The following is a 19,658-nucleotide window of genomic DNA, read 5'->3' as shown; positions in this document are numbered from 1 at the left end:
GAGTAAATGATAACACTGTGAACTCCATTTGACACACAGCCACTTCCTGTCATGGATGGTAATGTGCATATGAGCATCATATGTTGTTTTCACATTTTTATGAGTACTGAAGGAATATGAAAGTGTGTAGTAACTTGAAAGGAATGCTGAAATGTCTTTCACTAAAATCTTTCCATTAACTAAATCAGCATAACCTCTCAGTCATGTCTGTTTTGGGCCCTGAAACAACAGCACTGCCCCTGGAAATAACCTAACAGGTTCTCTGGTGTCACAATATTAATTTGAATTACTTTGGTTTCTGTGCAACCAAGTGTTACATAAAGCCTCTTCAACTCCAAAGTGGAGCAATATTTTGTATTCCTCATTTTTTCTTTTGAACTGTAAAACACACTTCCTCCTCATGTCCAGCCCCATATTGTCACAGTAAGCTAATTTCAACATTTGCTATAATTCTTGCTCTAGCTTCTTTACTGAAGCTGAAAGTCTTACGAATTCATATGAATTAGCCATTTAGTAAAATATGTACGAATTGCCATGAGATCTGGTTGTTTAAACTGGAAAATCCGGCAGCCCTTTTCTGCTGAATTATCAAGGTCACAGTGCTACTACATAGTTTTTTTTTATACCTTTAACATATATTGAAAACCACCACAATAGCAAAAGCGGCGAATAAACAGTTTTACACTTAAAATTGCAATCATTTTTTATTTATTTTTTTACAGTATCTGGATAGAATATTGAACAATTTTGTGAAACAGTCTTCATGAAGAGTGCCATTTTCCAGGCTTTTGAACAGATGTCTTTTGCCCCATCTCCTGATGAGAAAGGTGTTGTTTTGATGCTCGGTTGCTCTGTTGTGTGGTCTGGTCAGCATGGTGCTGTTTCTTCTGAAATCACAGCTGCAGGCACAAGCTGTGACCCCCTCACTCTCAATCACAGGGAGGCAAAATGTCCATGAGGAAACTTTGATATGTTAGCCCTTCAAAAGACAGATAGTGTCAACAAAGAAAGAGATACTCGCTGAAAACATGGCATTGTGTAACGGTAACTGGTAACTTGTTTTTCTCACAAGATCCTAACTAGGCAAAAGGTAACTGAAGAAACCTGTTTCTAGGGAAAAGGTTAGCTTTTAGCTGTTAGCTGTTCACTTGTTTGAGAATTGATTGGCATAAACTGTGACAGGGCAGAGCTGGTGATGAGCTGTGAGCATTGTTATTTCTGCTTCCTTAACTTCTCATTCTCCATATTTTCCAGCTGAGAGTGTGTGTGTATATGCATGAGAATATGTGCCTGTGTGATTTGTAATATCAGAAGAGCTGCTAGGCTAATTTTCCATTCCTTTGATCTGATTGGAAGCCACTAAAATCTGTTGAGGACCATCTGGAAAGTACCTGCATTTATGAGAGAATAACAAGAGCTGAAATGTCCATGTGGCGTGCTTTGAACATCAGTTTCTCCACGCACACATTTTTGAGTGATTTTAAATTCATTGCTGAATCCTTATGCTGTTGATCAAGACCAGGAAGTGAAGGGGTTGTTTTGGAGAGCACAGTAGTGGCATTCATTGTGGGCTTGAACCAGCAACCTTTCGAAAAACAGCATACTTTCTATCCCTGAGTTTGGAGTATAGTTCTGCAGAGATAACATTGGAGTGCTGGGATAGGCTTCAGGTGATGTGTGAATAGTGGTGGTGTTTCTTGAGAAGTTTTAGGAGTGGTTTTGGTTTAGTGTGGTAATCTGCGTGACTTACTCAAAACCTTTCAGGGGTTAATTAAATTACAATTGTTAATCATAATTTTCTAGGTGCAGTAAAGTGCCACTAGTGCAGTTACTGTAGCTAAGGTCAACTCCCTTACACATTTTAAATTCTATAACAAAGGTGCGGTCAAATTCGGTGAAATTTACACAGACAAAAATGACTATTGTCGTTTGTCTACAATGTAACAATCTATGAAGCACAGGTCACACATAAGTTTTCAACCCAATCAGTTTTCTGTTGGTCAACATGGCAAAGCTACATGACCAACTTACACCGATTGTGAAATCTGGGTGTGTGAAGTCCTGTTGAAATGATTGGATTTTGAAGATTCGAAGAACAACATCTTTGTCATGTTGGTTTTACTATTTTGCAAGTCTGAGCCTGAGTAAAATAATTTCCCTATTTTTATTAACAAAGCCTACAAGAGAACAAAATATAAAATTTATAAAAAAGAATGGAAGATATTTAGGGGGTGAAGATAAAAATCTGTTTTTAAAATAAAAAAGCTGTTTTTAAGAAATTTTATAAACAAATATAAAAATAAAACACTATATACACGTCACTGTATAAATTATACAATGATTCTTACTAAAGCAACTGTATTAAAGCTCTTCAGTCAAGAGCAGTGAGTGTTTTTACTTTGTGTTTTGTTTTATTAACATTTATTTTGTTTTATTAACATTAAAGAGATAGATTACCCAAAAATGAAAATTCTGTCATCATTTACTCACTCTCAAGTTATTCTGAATGAGTTTCTTTCTTCTGTTGAACATAAAAGTTATTTTGAAGAATGTGGGTAACTAAACAGTTGCTGGTCCCCAGTTTTCCTACTATCAAAGTCCCTGGGGACCAGCAAATGTTTGGTTACCCACATTCTTAAAAATATCTTCCTTTGTTTTCAGCACAAGAAAGAAATTAATACAGGTTTGGGACAACATGAGGGTGAGTAAATAATGACAGAATTTAAATTCTTGGGTGAATTATCCCTTTAATGGCAAGCGGCAGCATGTTTAGCACCATTAGTATGCTGTCACTTTAAGACCGGCACGCATCTAAGATACAGGCGTATGCGTTTTTCTCTCAACTGTTTACTTTCACTTTAGACATAACCAAATGTGTTTATATGTAAACCTTGTGTGTTTTAACAGTATTAGCTTGATACTATGATTAGTCATTAGACATGAATGATGACTTAGTCCTGTAATCAGGTGCTGTTTGACAGGCTTCTTAGTGTGAACACGCTTCAGATTTCGTTAGAACAGCACGTGAATGAGATGTTTAACCAGCAAGGCTTTAAAGCACATGGAAATAATGTACTTTTGTGATTGCGAAGTGCAGTGTCCTGTGAGTGTAACTCCGCTTAGTTACCATTTGATGTGATCTGTCGCATTGTACTGAATATTGAGACGGAAGTGCCAGAACTGCAACTGATAGAATGTGCACTGCAGATATATCTTCAAAAAGGCAGATTGTGGAGACATTTTAATCATCCACAATCAAAAATTGTGATATCGCGCACCCCTGTAACAACAATAAGTGTAACAGTACCTTAAAGGGCCTTTTTATGTATAAGTGATGTGTATTGCAAAAAATCCTATTCTAAATGAGTATTTTTGTTTAATTTTCCAGTAAAAATATCCAGTAAAAAAAAATAAAAAAAGAATTCACTTGAGAAGCAACAATGCATAAGACATTAAGACTTGTTTTCATAGACTATATCTTGAATATTAGTGTTTTTAAGTATAAACAAGCGCTGTCAAAAGGCCTAATTAAACTCAAAGAAGATAATTTTTTAGATACTGATACAAATGCACGGGGTTTGAGCAGCCTACTGTACTGTTGCTATAGTAACATCCTCAGATGAACACTTTAGAGGGTTAACACAAATGTTGTTTGAAAACACAGTTAAATCAGGTACTTGTATGCAAAAAGAATAAGACAAGACCCCAAATTTTGAGGGGATTTAAGACTTAATTAGGGGGGTCAGACCCCAACATAATTCACATCTTATTGGGGAAAATGTTAGAATAGTATTAGAACTATGCTTTTTTTCTCTCTCAAACACAACTCACATTTCATACAAAAAGCCTCTTGCACCTGTAGAGTCTAAGATTTTACAATAAGAGTTTATTTGATTGACAGGTAGAGAGTCTACCCATGCTTATGCTCATAATCGCTGTGCTAATGACAGGGTGTTATTCACATGGAGGTGAAAGCGTAGGCTAGAGTCTCTCTCTGAGAGAGGCCGACACAGGTTAAGAACAAAAACTTGACGCCATTATAACACTCCTGTTAAGAGATCTATTCAATGTGTGTCTGGTTTCATTTGTATAACCACAGAATGTAGACAGTATGTTAAATCACAGTCTTTGATTTCTGTTGAATATCAGCATTAGGCCCTCAGTATGTGTCCAGTCAATTAGAGGTTACCTGACTGAACCATGCTGGACTAAGCTTTACTTTACATCATTGTATGTTACAGAAAATCACAAAATAGTCAGTTCTCCATATCTCGATGAATGACCCATGAACTCTACGCACTTTCCATATGATGAGCAATCAAACACGAATGAATTTTTCCAAGAAATGTGCTGGATTTCTGGTGAGCGCTGCACGTCGTTCAAACGACTCCCCGTGTCATGCTAAACGAGAGGGTTTCTGATAATTATGGTAATTACCTTTTAAGTAGCCGAGCCCGAGACCATTAAATGTTCTTACATTTGTTGAAACGACGGTGCAACGTGTGCTACGTTTTTGTGCTGCGAAGCTGACAGTTCCTGTGGTCCTGCATGCCCACTCAAACCTTTCTGCTCAACAACCCCCTGCCCTTTATTCACACATACATATGCAGACAGTTGCACAGAAATCTGTCCCTTCATCTCATCTTCCTTTCTCCTCTATTCATCTCTGGTCCCTTCTGCACATGACAGACCGCAGCTGGCTTTGAGTTCTGTCCCCATTACTCTCCGCCTTTTCTTTCTTTTTGTTTGTTTCGCATACACATGCTCACACACACACACACAGACAGACACAGACAGACAGACAGCTATTATCAAAGGCAATGAGACAGTTAGGTTGATGGATTGTCTATTATAAAGTTGCTGGAATAGAAAGACCTGAGTATGGGAGTATTTGCATGAGTGTATATGAGTTTCATCTCTCTGTTTCATCTTTCTGGTCATTGCTGGGGAATGTTAATGGAGTTGTAAAGAAATTATTTATTTTTCCATTTAATCCTGTCGATAGCAAAGCAAATCAAATCAGAAATCCTGGGGGCTTTACTATATATATATATATATATATATATATATATATTATGTTTGATATTTTTAATAGGATTCTGTATTGCTGCTTTTGCATTACCATCAGCAGGCTGAGGCTCTCATTACTAGTCTTTCATTCTTGCATTATGATTTGCTAGAAGATGCTTTTTTTTCTTAAAAGTGGTATTTCATAAGTCCCGATGATCTCATTTTTGAGTTGATTGAGCTTTAAGATTTAGCTTTTGACTACTTAAAGGAATTGTTCTGTTTCTTTAAATATTGAATATTTTGATAACATAATACAGGTTCATCTAAAAAAAATTGAATATTGTGAAAAAGTTCATTTTTTTCTTGTAACTTATTTCAAAAAGTGAAACTTCCATATATTTTAGATTCATTACATGTCAAGTAAAACATTTCAAAAGTTTACAGCTCATGAAAGTCAAAAATCCAGTATCTCAAAATATTAGAATATTTCCTAAGATCAATCAAAAAAAGGATTAGCAAAACAGAAAAGTTAAAGTTCTTTAAAGTATGTTATTTTATGCATTCAATACTTGGTTGGGGCTCCTTTAGCACAAATTCCAGCATCAGTGAGGTGTGGCATGGAAGCGATCAGCCTGTGGCGCTGCTGAGGCACTATTGAGTCTTCAGCTCATCTGGATAGTTGGATTGACTGTTTCTCATCTTTCTCTTGAAAATATTCAATGTATGGGTTCAGGTCAGGCATGTTGGCTGACCAATCAAGCACAGTAATATCATGGTCAGCAAAGCACTTGGAAGTGGTTTTGGCACTGTGGGCAGGTGCTAAAGTCCTGCTGGAAAAGGAAATCAGCATCTCCAAAAAGCTTGTCAGTAGATGGAAGCATAAAGTGCTCTAAAATCTCCTGGTAGACGGCTGCATTGACTTTGGACTTGATAAAACACAATGGACCAACACCAGCAGATGTCACGGCACCCCAAATCATCACTGACTTTGGAAACCTCACACTGGACTTCAAGCAGCTTGGATTCTGTGCCTCTCCACTCTTCCTCCAGACTCCAGACCTTGATTTCCAAATGAAAAGCAAAATTTACTTTCATCTGAAAAGAGGACTTTGGACCACTGAGCAACAGTCCAGTTCTTTTTCTCCTTAGCCCAGGTAAGATGCTTCTGATGATGTTTCTGTTTCAGAAGTGGCTTGGTAGCCCTTTTCCTGAAGACGTCTGAGCGTGGAGACTCTTGATGCACTGACTCCTGCTTCAGTCCACTCCTTGTGAAGCTCTCCCAAGTGTTTGAATCGGCTTTGCTTGACGGTATTCTCAAGCTTGCGTTCATCCCATGCTTGTTGACATTTTCCTACCCAAATTCTTCCTTCCAGTCAACTTTGCATTTAATATGCTTTGATACAGCACTCTGTGAACAGCCACATCTTTCAGTAATGACCCTCTGTGACTTACCCTCTTTGTGGAGGGTGTCAATGTTCGTCTTCTGGATCATTGCCAAGTCAGCAGTCTTCCCCATTATTGTGGTTTCAGAGAACAAGAGATACCCAGAATTTATACTGTATGGATGGTCATTTATTGAAACTCAAATGTAAATATTCTAATATTTTGAGATACTGATTTTTGACTTTCATTAACTGTAAGCTCTAATCATCAAAATTAAAACAAAAAAACTTGTGAAGTGTTTTACTTTACATGTAATGAATCTAAAATATATGAAAGTTTGACTTTTTGAAATAAGTTACAAAAAAAAAGAACTTTTTCACCATATTCTAAGTTTCTGAGATGCACCCGTATAATATAATATAAAATAAAATAATATAATATAATATTGGAAGAAATGTGATGGGAGTAAGATAAACTGACACTTACACTAACATTATGCTCAACCAAGGCAACATTTATTCACTAAAATAACTATATTATAACTAAAAACTTAAACTTTAACTTTGTTTAATATAATTTATTCCTGAATTTTCAGCAGTCATTACACCAGATTTTGTGCTCAAGTAACATTTCTTATTATTACCTATGTTTAAAACATTTGTGCTGCTTAATATTTTTGTGGGAACCATGAACCGTGAATTTTTCTGGATTCTTTGATGAATAGAAAGTTCAAAAGAACAAAATTTATTTAAAAGAGAAATCTTTTATACCATAATTGACAGGTCTAGATGAAAAGGCTCCAACTGATTTTCATATAAAATTCTATTGGTCCCACTAACATGGTATATGGTCCTCGCAATATAGACATGCTTTGTTGATTACAGTGAACGTTATATAGTTTTGTTGAAACATGTGGACTGTGTAGGTGTATCTGAATACATTATGGAGAAGAGAGAAGTGGATAGGCTGGATATAAATTAAATATAAGTCATGTGCATTTACTTATTTGAAAATATTTGCAAAAAGTGATCAGATTATGTTTAATTCACTAACATTAACATTCCTGATGGCTATAAGGTCAAAAAAATTTAAATTTATTAAAAAATATTAAATTAAATATTAAATCAATTAAAAAAAATTTTTAAACCTTGCCAAGTGTACTGCGTCAAGCTAACTGAGACTTGTTATAGCACTTGCATATCATTGCTCTTTTGTTATATATATTTTTTTTTTGATTGCTTCCATTGTCCTCATTTGTAAGTCGCTCTAGATAAAAGCATCTGCTGAATAACTAAATGTAAATGTAAAAAAGCAAAGGCATGAAATGCACAGACACAATTTTTCTCCCACGTTTCCTGAGCAGGTTTTTAGTATTTCTGTCACACAGGGAGGGCAGGAAGGTCATCAGTGGTGGCAGGTCATGGTGACTCACTCCTGAGGGTCAGCGTTTGGCTGGTTAGCATGGCCCAATTAGCCAGAACTACACCATCCAAGCCAAAAAAAAAAGTATTTTTAGTCATGTATTCTGACTTTTTTGTACAAGCAACATATAAGGTTTTGTTGTTTGCCAGTTTTATTTTCAAATGTTTCCTTAAAAGCATGAAATTATAAATGTTTTTCATTCACATTTGCATCGGTTAAAAGGTTGAGGGTACATGAAAAGAGTAAATAATCACATCCAAAATCTCGAGTAAAAATGAATAAGTCTTTTTTTACAGATATTGCATGTCTTGCAAAGCGGAAAAGGTTCACTCATATCTGTAGAAGTTTTCTTGTGTTTAATAAGACAAAGTGAGAGTTACTGTGAGATTGGCTTCTGTATGAGCTTTTGAGCATCTGGTAGTCTGTATTCATGTCATTTTAAACAATATGTTTGCAGAAGGCTGATTATTATCTAAAATTGAATTAAGCAATACACATGGAGACATAAATCAAGCATTATGGTGACTGTTTGCAACTACACTATTAAAAATAAAGGTGCTTTACGATGCCATAGGAACCTTTTTGTCTAAATGGTTCCATAACAAACCTTTAAAATATGAAGAATATCTGAAGTTTGTTTGTGGTGAAAGAAGGTTCTTCAGATTATAAAAAGGTAAGGAAGAAATGGTTCTTTGTGGAACCAAAAATGTTTTTTCTATGGCATCGCTTGAAGAACCATTTGAAGCACCTTTATTTTTAAGAGTGTAGTAGATATAAAGATATCTGAGATTTTGTCTGCAAATTGCATATTTATCACATATAAACTTCAACTGTAATGACCAAGTACAAACTTTTGAGTAAGTAAAAAGTATGTGATCTGGGACATACTAAGTGATAAAAAGTCATCTTTTTATCCACATACATCTTTATCATAGACTATTGAACTCAAAATCTTTTGTTCAATGATTTGTGGACACAATAATTGTTATCTCAAACTATTTGGAATGGATTGTGCATAATAAATGTACTTTTCTTGGTCATTTTCAAGAAAAAAATAAGATCTTTAAAAACTAAATAAATTGTATTAGACAGTTGCAAAACTGTATTAGACTGTATTTTCCCAAAACATTGTTTTAAACAAGAAAAAACGAATTGCCGGTGGGGTAAGAAAAATAAACTTAAAGGGATACTCCACCCCAAAATTTAATTTTGTCATTAATCACTTACCCCCATGTCGTTCCAAACCCGTTAAAGCTTTGTTTGTCCTCGGAACACAATTTAAGATATTTTGGATGAAAACCGGGAGGCTTGTGATTGTCCCATTGACTGCCAAGTCAATTACACTCTCGAGGCACAGAAAAGTATAAAAACATCATCAAAAAAGTCCATCTGCCATCAGTGGTTCAATCTGAATTTTATGAAGCGAGGAGAATACTTTTTGAACACAAAGAAAATAAAAAATCAACAATTTGTCTCCTTTCTGTCTCTCTGTGTCTGCGTAGCGCCATGTTGCGCCTTGACAGTGTAATTTACTTGGCAGTCAATGGGACAGTCACAAGCCTCCCGGTTTTCATCCAAAATATTTTAAATTGTGTTCCGAGGACAAACAAAGCTTTTACGGGTTTGGAACACCAGGGGGGTAAGTGATTAATGACTAAATTTTCATTTCGGGGTGGAGTATCCCTTTAATTGAAACCAAGCCTTGATATCTTAAGGATATTTGTCTATTTTTACTGGAAAACAAGCTAAAAATAAAATTAATAATATTTTTTGCAGTGTTGGGTTTAGTGCAGGGTTATTAATAGCTGTATGTCATGTTTGTAGCTGCAAGTGTTTTTACAGATTTGGCCACAGTAATGGTCAAATTGCCAGTTATAGGAGCAGGCCCTTTGGGAACAGATGCGGGAGTGTACTGGGAAATACTATGCTGTAAACACACACATGCAAATTATTATTATGTACAATACATAGAAATATAATGTTTTCAGTTTAATATTTTAGCCTGTATCTTTGCAGGTTATTTGATGGAAGTAGAAAATTCTTGTTTACTCTGCCACAACAGCCTTGATGTTGTTTGGGTTTTTAACCAATAACATCTTAGGGGTTGTTGCAGTTTTTAAGACATTACACATGTAGTTATGATGATCAGACTCAGTATGGGATAAAAGATATCAGTAGTGATTAATCGTTACTGTTAGTCATAAGGGAACAAATTGGCAGAAAGCCTCACAGTCACAGCAGGGGTTCAAGTACAGATGTTAGGCACACACACACACACACACACACACACAATGACCCAGTAATTGGAATAATACTAAATCCCATGACTCCACAGCTGATCTGAGCTCAAATTGCTTGCAGCTGAGTACACTCCTGCTGGATCGGTTTGGTTTGTGTTGCTGGCTTGTCTTTGGGTGTGCTTGAACAAACTCAATTCCTATTCAGATATTGGCAACTATCACAGCTAACTTAGAAAATCTGTCACATTTTAATGGAATGGCAGTAATGAAAATTTTATAAACTGTTTGGATGCAAACCGCATGGCATATAATCAAGTTGTTTCTGGAACGTGGCCATAGATGTTTTTTTCCATGATCTAATTGGCTCTTAAACATGTAAACAGTCATGCATATGTATGAAAACAGGTACAGTTTGTGCACACCAATATACAAAACCAATGTCTGGAAAATTTGACTGAAATTTTACATTTAAGCTTCTTTTTTTTCTTCTTTTTTTTCATATTTTTATTCAGCAAGGATTTATTTAATTGATCAAAAGTGAGTTTAAAGATTTGGCAACAAAAAATACATATTTTAAAATAAATGCGGTTCTTTTAAACTTTTTATTAATCAAAGAATCCTGCAAAAGTAGCATGGTTTCCACAGAAATATTAAGCAGCTCAACTATTTTGTATTTTTTTTTACATTGATAATAATTAGACATTTTTGTTTGTTGAGCACCAAATCAGCATATAAGAATTATTTCTGAGTATTTAATTTAATAACTTTTTTGATCAAATAAATGCAGATTTGGTAATCATAAGTGACTTCTTTCAAAATAAATAACTAAACCAATAAAAATCTGACCCCAAACTTTTGAACAGTTGTGTACACATTTTGTCACTGGGGCAGTTCCCTCAAAGATACCTCCACTGTACCCCTAAACATTAGTCGTAAATGTATTTGTGCCATATCTACCCCTGAATATATATAACCAAGTATTAATACACCTTAATGTACAAAAGGTTACAGCAAGTGAACCTATGAAGGTCAATGTCAGGTGAATAGCTCTTATAAATATACCAGTAAACACAAAACATGATTCTCCTTTTCATTTGTCAGTAATCTTTCAGATGATTGTTGATTGGTAGAGTAGGAATAGCTAGGGTATTAGAATATAATTTGTGATGTTTCAAAGCAATACAATTAATTTCCTGATTATTTACACATATCTACTGACACACACGAGCGTGTCCAGAATGAGCAGAATGACTCCAGTGTGGTGACTGCTGTCATGACCTCTGGCGCTCTGTGCTGCCGACACGGTTTGGTCTCAAAAGGAGCAGCACACAACGCCCCTGAAGGCAAAGCCAGACCCACTGAACCTCAAACATGCACACTAACAGCTACACTTGTGATTGTAGCGATAGTTGACCCAAAAATGAACATTCTGGCATCATTTACTTGCTCTTAAGTTTTTCAAAACCTGTGTGATTGTTATTTTACTTCAGAACAGAAGTTATTTAGCTCAATGTTCTTTTCCACACGGTACTGTATATACCTTATTGTGAAGAATGGACTGAAATTTAATGTGCATGTTTATGTTTTTATCAAAGTTTTAAGGCCTGTTCACACAAAGACAAATATTTGGAGCAATAAAAGACACATTTTTTTAATTGTACCACAAAGAAATCAGGCCAATTAGTGAGAACTGCATTTTTGGTCACATGCCCAGAGCTGCTGTTACAGAAAAACTACAACTTGGTGGTGCTCACAAACAGACAACATTGCAACAATGAATAGCAGAGAAAGAATGCAAAACTCTTATCAAGCGGGTATCATAAACGGAAAGTTGACCAGCACTTTGTTTACCAGGGTAAACTGGGTATTTCTGTTTTTCTGTCAACGCCACCTACTGTTAGAGAGGGAATTTGCACTTTCATTCAGCCCCTCTGTTATTTTATATGCATTGGTCTGGAGAGATAAATCACAGAACAGATTTTCACAAACATTTGTGTTGGTGAGAACAGGCCTTTATTCCACCATTTTGGCTAGTTCTGGTAACAGATTACCTGTTAAATTAAAACATTTCCATTGTTTATTTTTTTTTTTTTATCATTTTGGCGAAAGAGAAACCTCAACATTCTGTCACAACTTAATGTGGGTTTGGAATGGATCAATGATTACACACATTTTTAATTTAAACGATCCTGTTTAAACCATAACTTGAGGTTTTATACAAATACAATGTAATAGAATGTAATATAATATATGTTTTGGTTTGGTAATACTTCCGTGTGTCAGTAGCATATTTACATAAGTGTAAATATCAAACGCTGCTCAGACATAGAGATGTATACAGGTTTTTTTCATCCATAAAGAAGAGAAAATGCACATGTACACGCATTGAGAACATATTCAGCATGTCACCAGCAGCACAGAAGACAAACAGGTTTTGTGTCACATTAGGTCTGAGTGAGATGAAACTGCTGAGTGGAAAAGGTGGGAGAGTGAAGAGGACAGCTGAGAGTTATGAGACTTGGCTGACAGGAAAAGGCTGGTTAAGTTATCAAATGTTATCAGAGAGACAGGAAATATTTCTGTCATGTTAAGAGATGAGAACACCCCCTCCCTGTTTAATTGCACTGAGTCTATCGCAGATTAGGGTACTTGTTATCAAAGAATATGGCCTCATCATATGACTAATAGTGTATGAAAGAGAGAAATAGCTCGGCATTCTTACAGAATCTTTGTTATAATGCATTTTTCAGTTGTCAACAAAATGTTACTCAGTAACTGTAATTATATTCAGTGGTTGGCCTTTTCACCCTTTGTTCAGTATTAGTAAGCTTCCATTTTGCAAAATTCCCTGTGGGGCCTAAAACAGAATTATACCATTACAGAATTAGCAGATTGTATAATGTTAGAATCTGAGTTGATTTGTGTCATAAAATACTAGCTTCATTGATTTGTGTCTTTGGCTTAGCTATATACTGATGGACACACTAGACTTTGAGCAGTAGAAATCTCTATGGAAACTGCGTATTTTTAACAAGCATAAATTCAACATAGAGCAAATAATAAAAGATCCAATTGTAAAAATATTACTCAACTTAACTGCAACGCTGCAACCCTGCAGCTTTAAAATTTGCGTTTTAATTCTGCTACGAGATCATGGCATGACTTATTGATTTTATGTCTTCACGTGATACGAATTTGCAGATCAGAGTTCACTAAACTTGAACTTTCAAATTCGCATGAGCTTGTGTTTCTGATCTTATGCATTTGCATGTGTATGAATGGAAACCAATGGAACAAAAATAGTACTGCTCAAGTTTGTGAAAATGGCTTCAGAGATATAGTGACAAAAAGAAGCGCTCTTTGATTAGCTCATAAATACTATTTGAATAGCTCATAAATCATGTTTGACTCTAGATCTAGTAATGTCAACAGGTTTGTGTGAAGGTTGAGTACTGCAAATATCATTGTCTTTGCATGAAAACTATTACATCTATTTGTGTGTGTGAAATAGATAATGGTTTTAAATTGACATTTTTACACATCAGGTTTGCTTCAACTGGCAGTAAACTGCTGGAGCGACACTAGAGAATGAGAGAGACTGAGAGGGCGAATGAGGGATGAGTAGAGAAGCAATGAGAGGGAAGGAGAGAAAGAGAGAGACATCTCCCTCTGGCCAAAATGAACAAGAACTAGGCCACGCTGTACCGCACCTGAGCAAAGCCAAAACTGCAGCTGCTTCTTTTTTAACTCACCTTTAGATTAAAAAACGACTACTGTAACTTTATTTTTACATTAGTGGCAAAGCTCAGCGTCCTCTACTCTGACCACAGTGGTGTCTGAAGAGCCGCAAGGACGTAACTTTTTGTGTGTGTGGCAGTGTGCTTAGTAGTTTAGGTTCGATCACTGTCATTGAGTTTCTCTGGTCATCAGATGTGGCCTTCACATCTAAGCCAAATGCAGATGAATTAAACAAATTGTTTAAAAAAAAAGAGCCCGAGCAAATATTTGTTTACAAGTCTTACATTATTTGCCACACCTGCCTGATTCCACAGAGTAAAAATCAGTTGAGGTAAAATGCATGTTTTCACTCAGTTGGTTTAAACAATGTTTGTTTTGATAGATTTAATTCCATGTATGTTTTATTTGACTCTGAACTGAAGGCTTGCTTATCCTATATAATGATCTAACAGTTTGAGTGAGTGAGAAAATGAGCAATTCACTTAAGACCATCAAAGTTGAATCCTCACCTGTGCTGTAATCCGGAGCTTCATGCCCCTAAGGCGCCTCTGTTGACATAATGCATTATTGCAGCCAAACCAAAAAAGTAGGTAGGCAGTAGGTAGAAACAGATTACTGCAAAATGCTCTCCTTTTTTGATGCAGATATGTAATGACCTGCCATTTTGTTTCTAGATCATGCGCAGTAATGTTTTTTTTTTATTTTTATGTTTTTAAAATATATAGGATATATATATATATCAGATGAATCATCTTGATACATGTGTGACTGTCAGCATCTTAGAAAAAAGTCATGTTGCACATTAAATAATTTAAAGAGAAAGCTAGGGGGTTGCGTTTAGAAAAGGGTGAGAGCTAAAATAAATCTGCTTAGGTTTTAATGAAATAATGCAATTAAGATGTAAATTAGAGATTAAAGTGTAGGCCTATGTGTGCGCGCATGCATGAACTTCAGAATTTCACACTATTTAGCCTATATTCATTTGTTCGTGTGTGAGTGTATGTATGTGTATACATGCATGCATGCATACATACATACATATATACCTGCATGCATACAGCTACATACACACACACGAACAAATGAATAGCTAAATAGTGTGAAATTCTGAAGTTCACATATATGGCGATTTAGGCAATTTTTTAAAAAGTATATCCATTCAGGAACTTATTTTGAGTCGGATCATTCAGTGAGCAAGTTTAAATTTCGATTTGAATAATTCGTTTTGTTGTTCTTATTTTTCTTTCTGGTTTAGTTCGGTTTATTTGAACGCTTATTTTTTGTTGTTGTTCTATTTTTGCTCAACCAAGGCTGAAAAAGTTTTGATTTATTCTGGAAGTATTTTAAAAATTCGTAAACCGCGCTTTCACAAGTCCACAAATCACTGACCTATTGAACTAAGTATAATTTCGTTCGGACGCCAGCTTTTTGTTAATTATTTGAAATATTTGTTTCGAATTAATTGTGCTAAAAGTTATTTTAATAGAGCGGAAGAACATAAAAAATAAATTGAGAATGAGTGGGATTTCCCGCTTTACTACTTACACAGACAAACCCGTTCATCATGAAATGGTGTGGTTTTTACAGCCGGCCGGAGAAGTTGCAGTAGCCTATAGAAAATGAATGGGATGTCGAGCGTGTGATGTATTAGGCTACACCACTACAAATGAAAACGGTATTGTAGGCCTATCACGTGGTCACCGTGATTGATAATTCATTCACTGATCTTCAGTAACACGGATAAAGGACCGTTTGCGTTCATACATCTGTGTAAAAGAGGGCAACAGAGGGAGAAGAGAAAAAAGAGAAACGTTGACGTAGATGCCATGCTCTCTTTCTCTCTCTCTCTCTTCCCGAACGCAGAGCTCGTATCCCACTCAGCACGCGCGCTTATACACACACACTTACGCACACAGTCACACACACACTGAACCAGCAGAGAGAGGGAAGAATGAGGAAGAACTCGCACGCATATTTCAGCTCTCACAGATTTGCTGATAAAGCATCAGATATTTGATCGCTACGGGTCTGTTTGGGAAAAACACGCGTGTATGGAAATCGGAGGGTGCATAATACGCGCGTGGGTCTCTAATCTTGCATCTCCTATATAAAAACCTAAACTAATGCGAGCTGGGATACTACTGACGGCTTCCGACACGCACTGTCTCCGTTAACACTCCTGCTGCCGTTTTCCCACAGACTGACTACTTCACGGAACACCGTCACAGTAAGAGCACTTCTGTATATATTATGGGTTTGCATGCAGCTATGTTGGCGATATCGTTACACGAGGGTTAATAGGGGGCCACCGACAAATCGAGTATCACATTCATATAACGTTACGGAGAGTGACCCATTTGATACAGAGGTGCGCTCTCGTGCCCGTCCGGTGCGGTCCGGTCCGGTCCGCAGTGGTCCGCTGATGATGATTTAACCGGCCGTTCGCTTTCACCTCGTTTTACGGGATTCTGATGTACACGTGAAAGTTGTATTAAACGCGATCTGGTTGCAAGAACCGCCGCGCTCTATGAGCACATCACGAAAAAAAACCCTTAAGGCAACCGTAGCCAACGTTTATCCGAACAATAAGAGCACCCAAATAAGAAATGATGCGTGTCCGCATCGCATACCTTGTGGGATAACAGATGTTTAATCAGTGGATGGGGTAGAGGTGCTGAATGAGAGCAGTAGGTTGCGGTAGATGTGAATGAGAGTGAGCGAGATTTGAGCAGTGCTGAATTAAAGCGCTCTGTATTCGGTTCTTTTGCATTTCAGATCGCTAAACCGAGGTTAAACGATCGTTAAAGCTACCGAAATGCGTATGATTAAATAATTATGTAGGCCTATTAAAAGTTTAGTGGTTTTAGTTTCATGTGAGTAAGGTCTGCATGCTTTTGCTGTGCACTCTGCTCATTGATGACTGCAGAAATGAGTGTGTGTGTGAGACACTGTGGGTGTGTGTCCATGCATGTGTTTTGCACCATGATAAGTGTTTCTTCTTGCTTCAGGGGCTGATTGTCACCCATTGTATGATGATGCATTTTGCTGGCATTGTTTTAAGTCAGCTCTGCTTGCTTGCAATCAAGCACCAGCGTCCCAACCTGAACTTCATTGGATTATTTTTTGGAACCAACTACTCTGGACTAATAGCGAGTACAACTAGCATATGCATTCTGTTCAAATGAACCTGATGATTGAATTGATAAACAAAACTGACAAATAGATAATCAAGTCCAGATGCTCCAGAATTAGTTGGTTTTTTTTTTACCTGACATTTTGGGAACGTGCCTTTCAGCAAATGCTGATGAAATGTTCCAAAAATGTCAGCCTTGAATCAATGTCAGACACGTCGTAATAATGCAACAGTTTTTGAGAACACGTGTGTCAGTGCTTGTTGGTGATCAGTGTCCTAGTTGGTTGATCTATTTTTCTCTTCATCCCCCTTTTCTTTTTCTATTATAGCAGAAGTTTGTCGCCGAGTAAGGAACGATGAGGCATCGTGAGACCTCCCCACGCCTCTTCCTGAGCTTTCAGTGTCTAGTCATCATGGTGATACTGCTCTGCAATGTCCACCATGTGACAGCAGAACATGCTCCAGACCACAGCCAGGATCATAGTTCTCCATCCAACAAGTCTTTGAGCTGTGGTGGGTCAGTTTCATGTGCCCCAGGAGTCATCCTTCCAGTGTGGGAGCCCCCAAACCCTTCGTTTGGAGACAAGGTAGCCCGGGCCACGGTTTACTTTGTGGCACTGGTATACATGTTTCTGGGAGTTTCGATTATTGCTGACCGCTTCATGGCATCCATTGAGGTCATCACCTCTCAGGAGAAGGAGATCACCATTAAGAAACCCAATGGTGAAACGACCACTACGACTGTACGCATCTGGAACGAAACTGTGTCCAACCTCACCCTCATGGCTCTGGGGTCTTCTGCTCCTGAGATTCTGCTCTCGGTCATTGAAGTGTGCGGCCATAACTTTGAAGCTGGTGACCTTGGACCCTCTACCATTGTCGGCAGTGCAGCTTTCAACATGTTCGTCATTATTGGAATCTGTGTCTACGTGGTGCCCGACGGAGAGCATCGCAAAGTGAAACACCTGCGTGTTTTCTTCGTCACCGCCACTTGGAGCATCTTCGCTTACTTGTGGCTCTACCTGATCTTGGCTGTTATCTCGCCAGGTGTCGTTCAGGTGTGGGAAGGTCTTCTCACTCTTTTCTTCTTTCCAATTTGCGTGGTCTTTGCTTGGATCGCTGACCGCCGCCTCCTGTTTTACAAGTATGTTTACAAGCGCTACCGAGCTGGCAAGCACCGTGGCATGATCATTGAAACGGAGGGGGACCGTCCTCTGCCATCCAAGGTGGATATCGAGATGGACGGGAAGATGTTGAACTCTCACGCGGTGGACTTCTTGGATGGGACTCTGGCTTTGGAACTGGAGGACAAAGATCTAGATGAGGATGAAGCAAGACGTGAAATGGCGAAGATCCTGAAGGAACTGAAGCAGAAACATCCTGATAAAGAGGTGGAGCAGTTGATTGAACTCGCTAATTACCAGGTGCTCAGCCAGCAGCAGAAGAGCCGTGCATTCTACCGATGCCAAGCGACCCGTTTAATGACCGGAGCAGGTAATATTCTAAAGAAGCATGCAGCGGACCAAGCTCGTAAAGCAGTGAGCATGCATGAGGTGCGCAGTGACACTGGAGAGAATGACCCGATTTCCAAGATCTTTTTTGACCCTGGCTCTTACCAGTGCCTGGAAAACTGTGGAACCGTGGCAGTGAATGTGATCCGACGTGGAGGCGATCTCAACCAGACTGTGTCTGTGGAATTCTGCACTGAAGATGGAACCGCAAATGCCGGCTCAGATTACGAATTTACAGAAGGCACTGTCGTTTTCAAGCCAGGTGAGACGCAAAAGGAGATCCGAGTTGGAATTATTGACGATGACATCTTTGAAGAGGACGAGAACTTCCTGATCCACCTCAGCAATGTCCGTGTGCTTCATGAGGGTGATGAGCCAGAGACCACTGAAGTCAATCACGTGGAGACCATCGCAACACTCGGTGTGCCCTCCACAGCAACAGTCACCATCTTTGACGATGACCATGCTGGAATCTTCACATTTGAAGAGCCAGTGACCCACATTAGTGAGAGTGTGGGTGTCATGGAGGTGAAGGTCCTGCGTACGTCTGGCGCCCGTGGGGTGGTGTCACTGCCATATAAAACCATTGAGGGAACTGCGCGTGGAGGGGGAGAGGACTTTGAAGACTCCCACGGTGTTCTGGAGTTCCAAAACGACGAAATCTTGTAAGTCATAGTCTTACATTTACAGTAAAATGGGTTTTTTTTTTGGGGGGGGGGGGGGGGGGGGGGGGTCCTGTCCTGATGGGTCACTCCTAAAATATTATAGTTAAGAAGAATCTGAATTTCATTTGTGTTAATATAGTGGCCTGTCAGAACGGGAATGTAATGCATGTAAGATATTTTTGAATTGTATGTGCTTGATGGAGCGGCATGCTTGATGCTAAGTATTTTGCTGTGTGACATCATTGTGATGTCACCGTGATATCAGAAGCATTATGTGCAAAGAGCAGCCGATGGAGGATGTCATCAAAAAAAAACTCCGCATATCTACTTCTCATCTTCTTCTCTTCTCCATCTTTTTATGTATCTTTCACAATTCTCTCTCTTTATTTTTCAGCCTCAAAGCCTGATTCCCGAGAGTCAGTGTGAATGATAATGATTATTATATTCTGTTTGGCAGATGTTTTGCTGTTTTGTTTCCTGTTTATTTATTATTTTATCGACTGCTTCGTGTAATCTTCGTAAATGTTTAATGAGTCGTCTTTTTGCTTTTGACTGC

General features: G+C 37.9%; 1 protein-coding gene across 2 annotated transcripts in view; it reads left to right on the top strand.

Moving 5' to 3' along the window:
- Positions 1-15,711: 15,711 nt before the first annotated feature.
- slc8a1b (solute carrier family 8 member 1b) overlaps positions 15,712-19,658 on the top strand; it is a 96,784-nt gene continuing 92,837 nt past the window's right edge. Inside the window, exons 1-2 of one of the 2 annotated variants that reach the window (XM_079386173.1) lie at positions 15,712-16,020; positions 17,256-19,102. In XM_079386173.1, the coding sequence (XP_079242299.1) occupies positions 17,283-19,102 (1,820 nt within the window). In that variant the 5' untranslated portion in view covers positions 15,712-16,020; positions 17,256-17,282. The remainder of the gene's footprint in view (positions 16,021-17,255; positions 19,103-19,658) is intronic. The other variant, XM_079386172.1, reaches the window with a different exon arrangement.

This window comes from Barbus barbus (genome assembly GCF_936440315.1).
Source record: "Barbus barbus genome assembly, chromosome: 30".
Lineage (NCBI taxonomy): Eukaryota > Metazoa > Chordata > Actinopteri > Cypriniformes > Cyprinidae > Barbus > Barbus barbus.
This window is presented reverse-complemented; position numbering and strand designations above follow the sequence as displayed.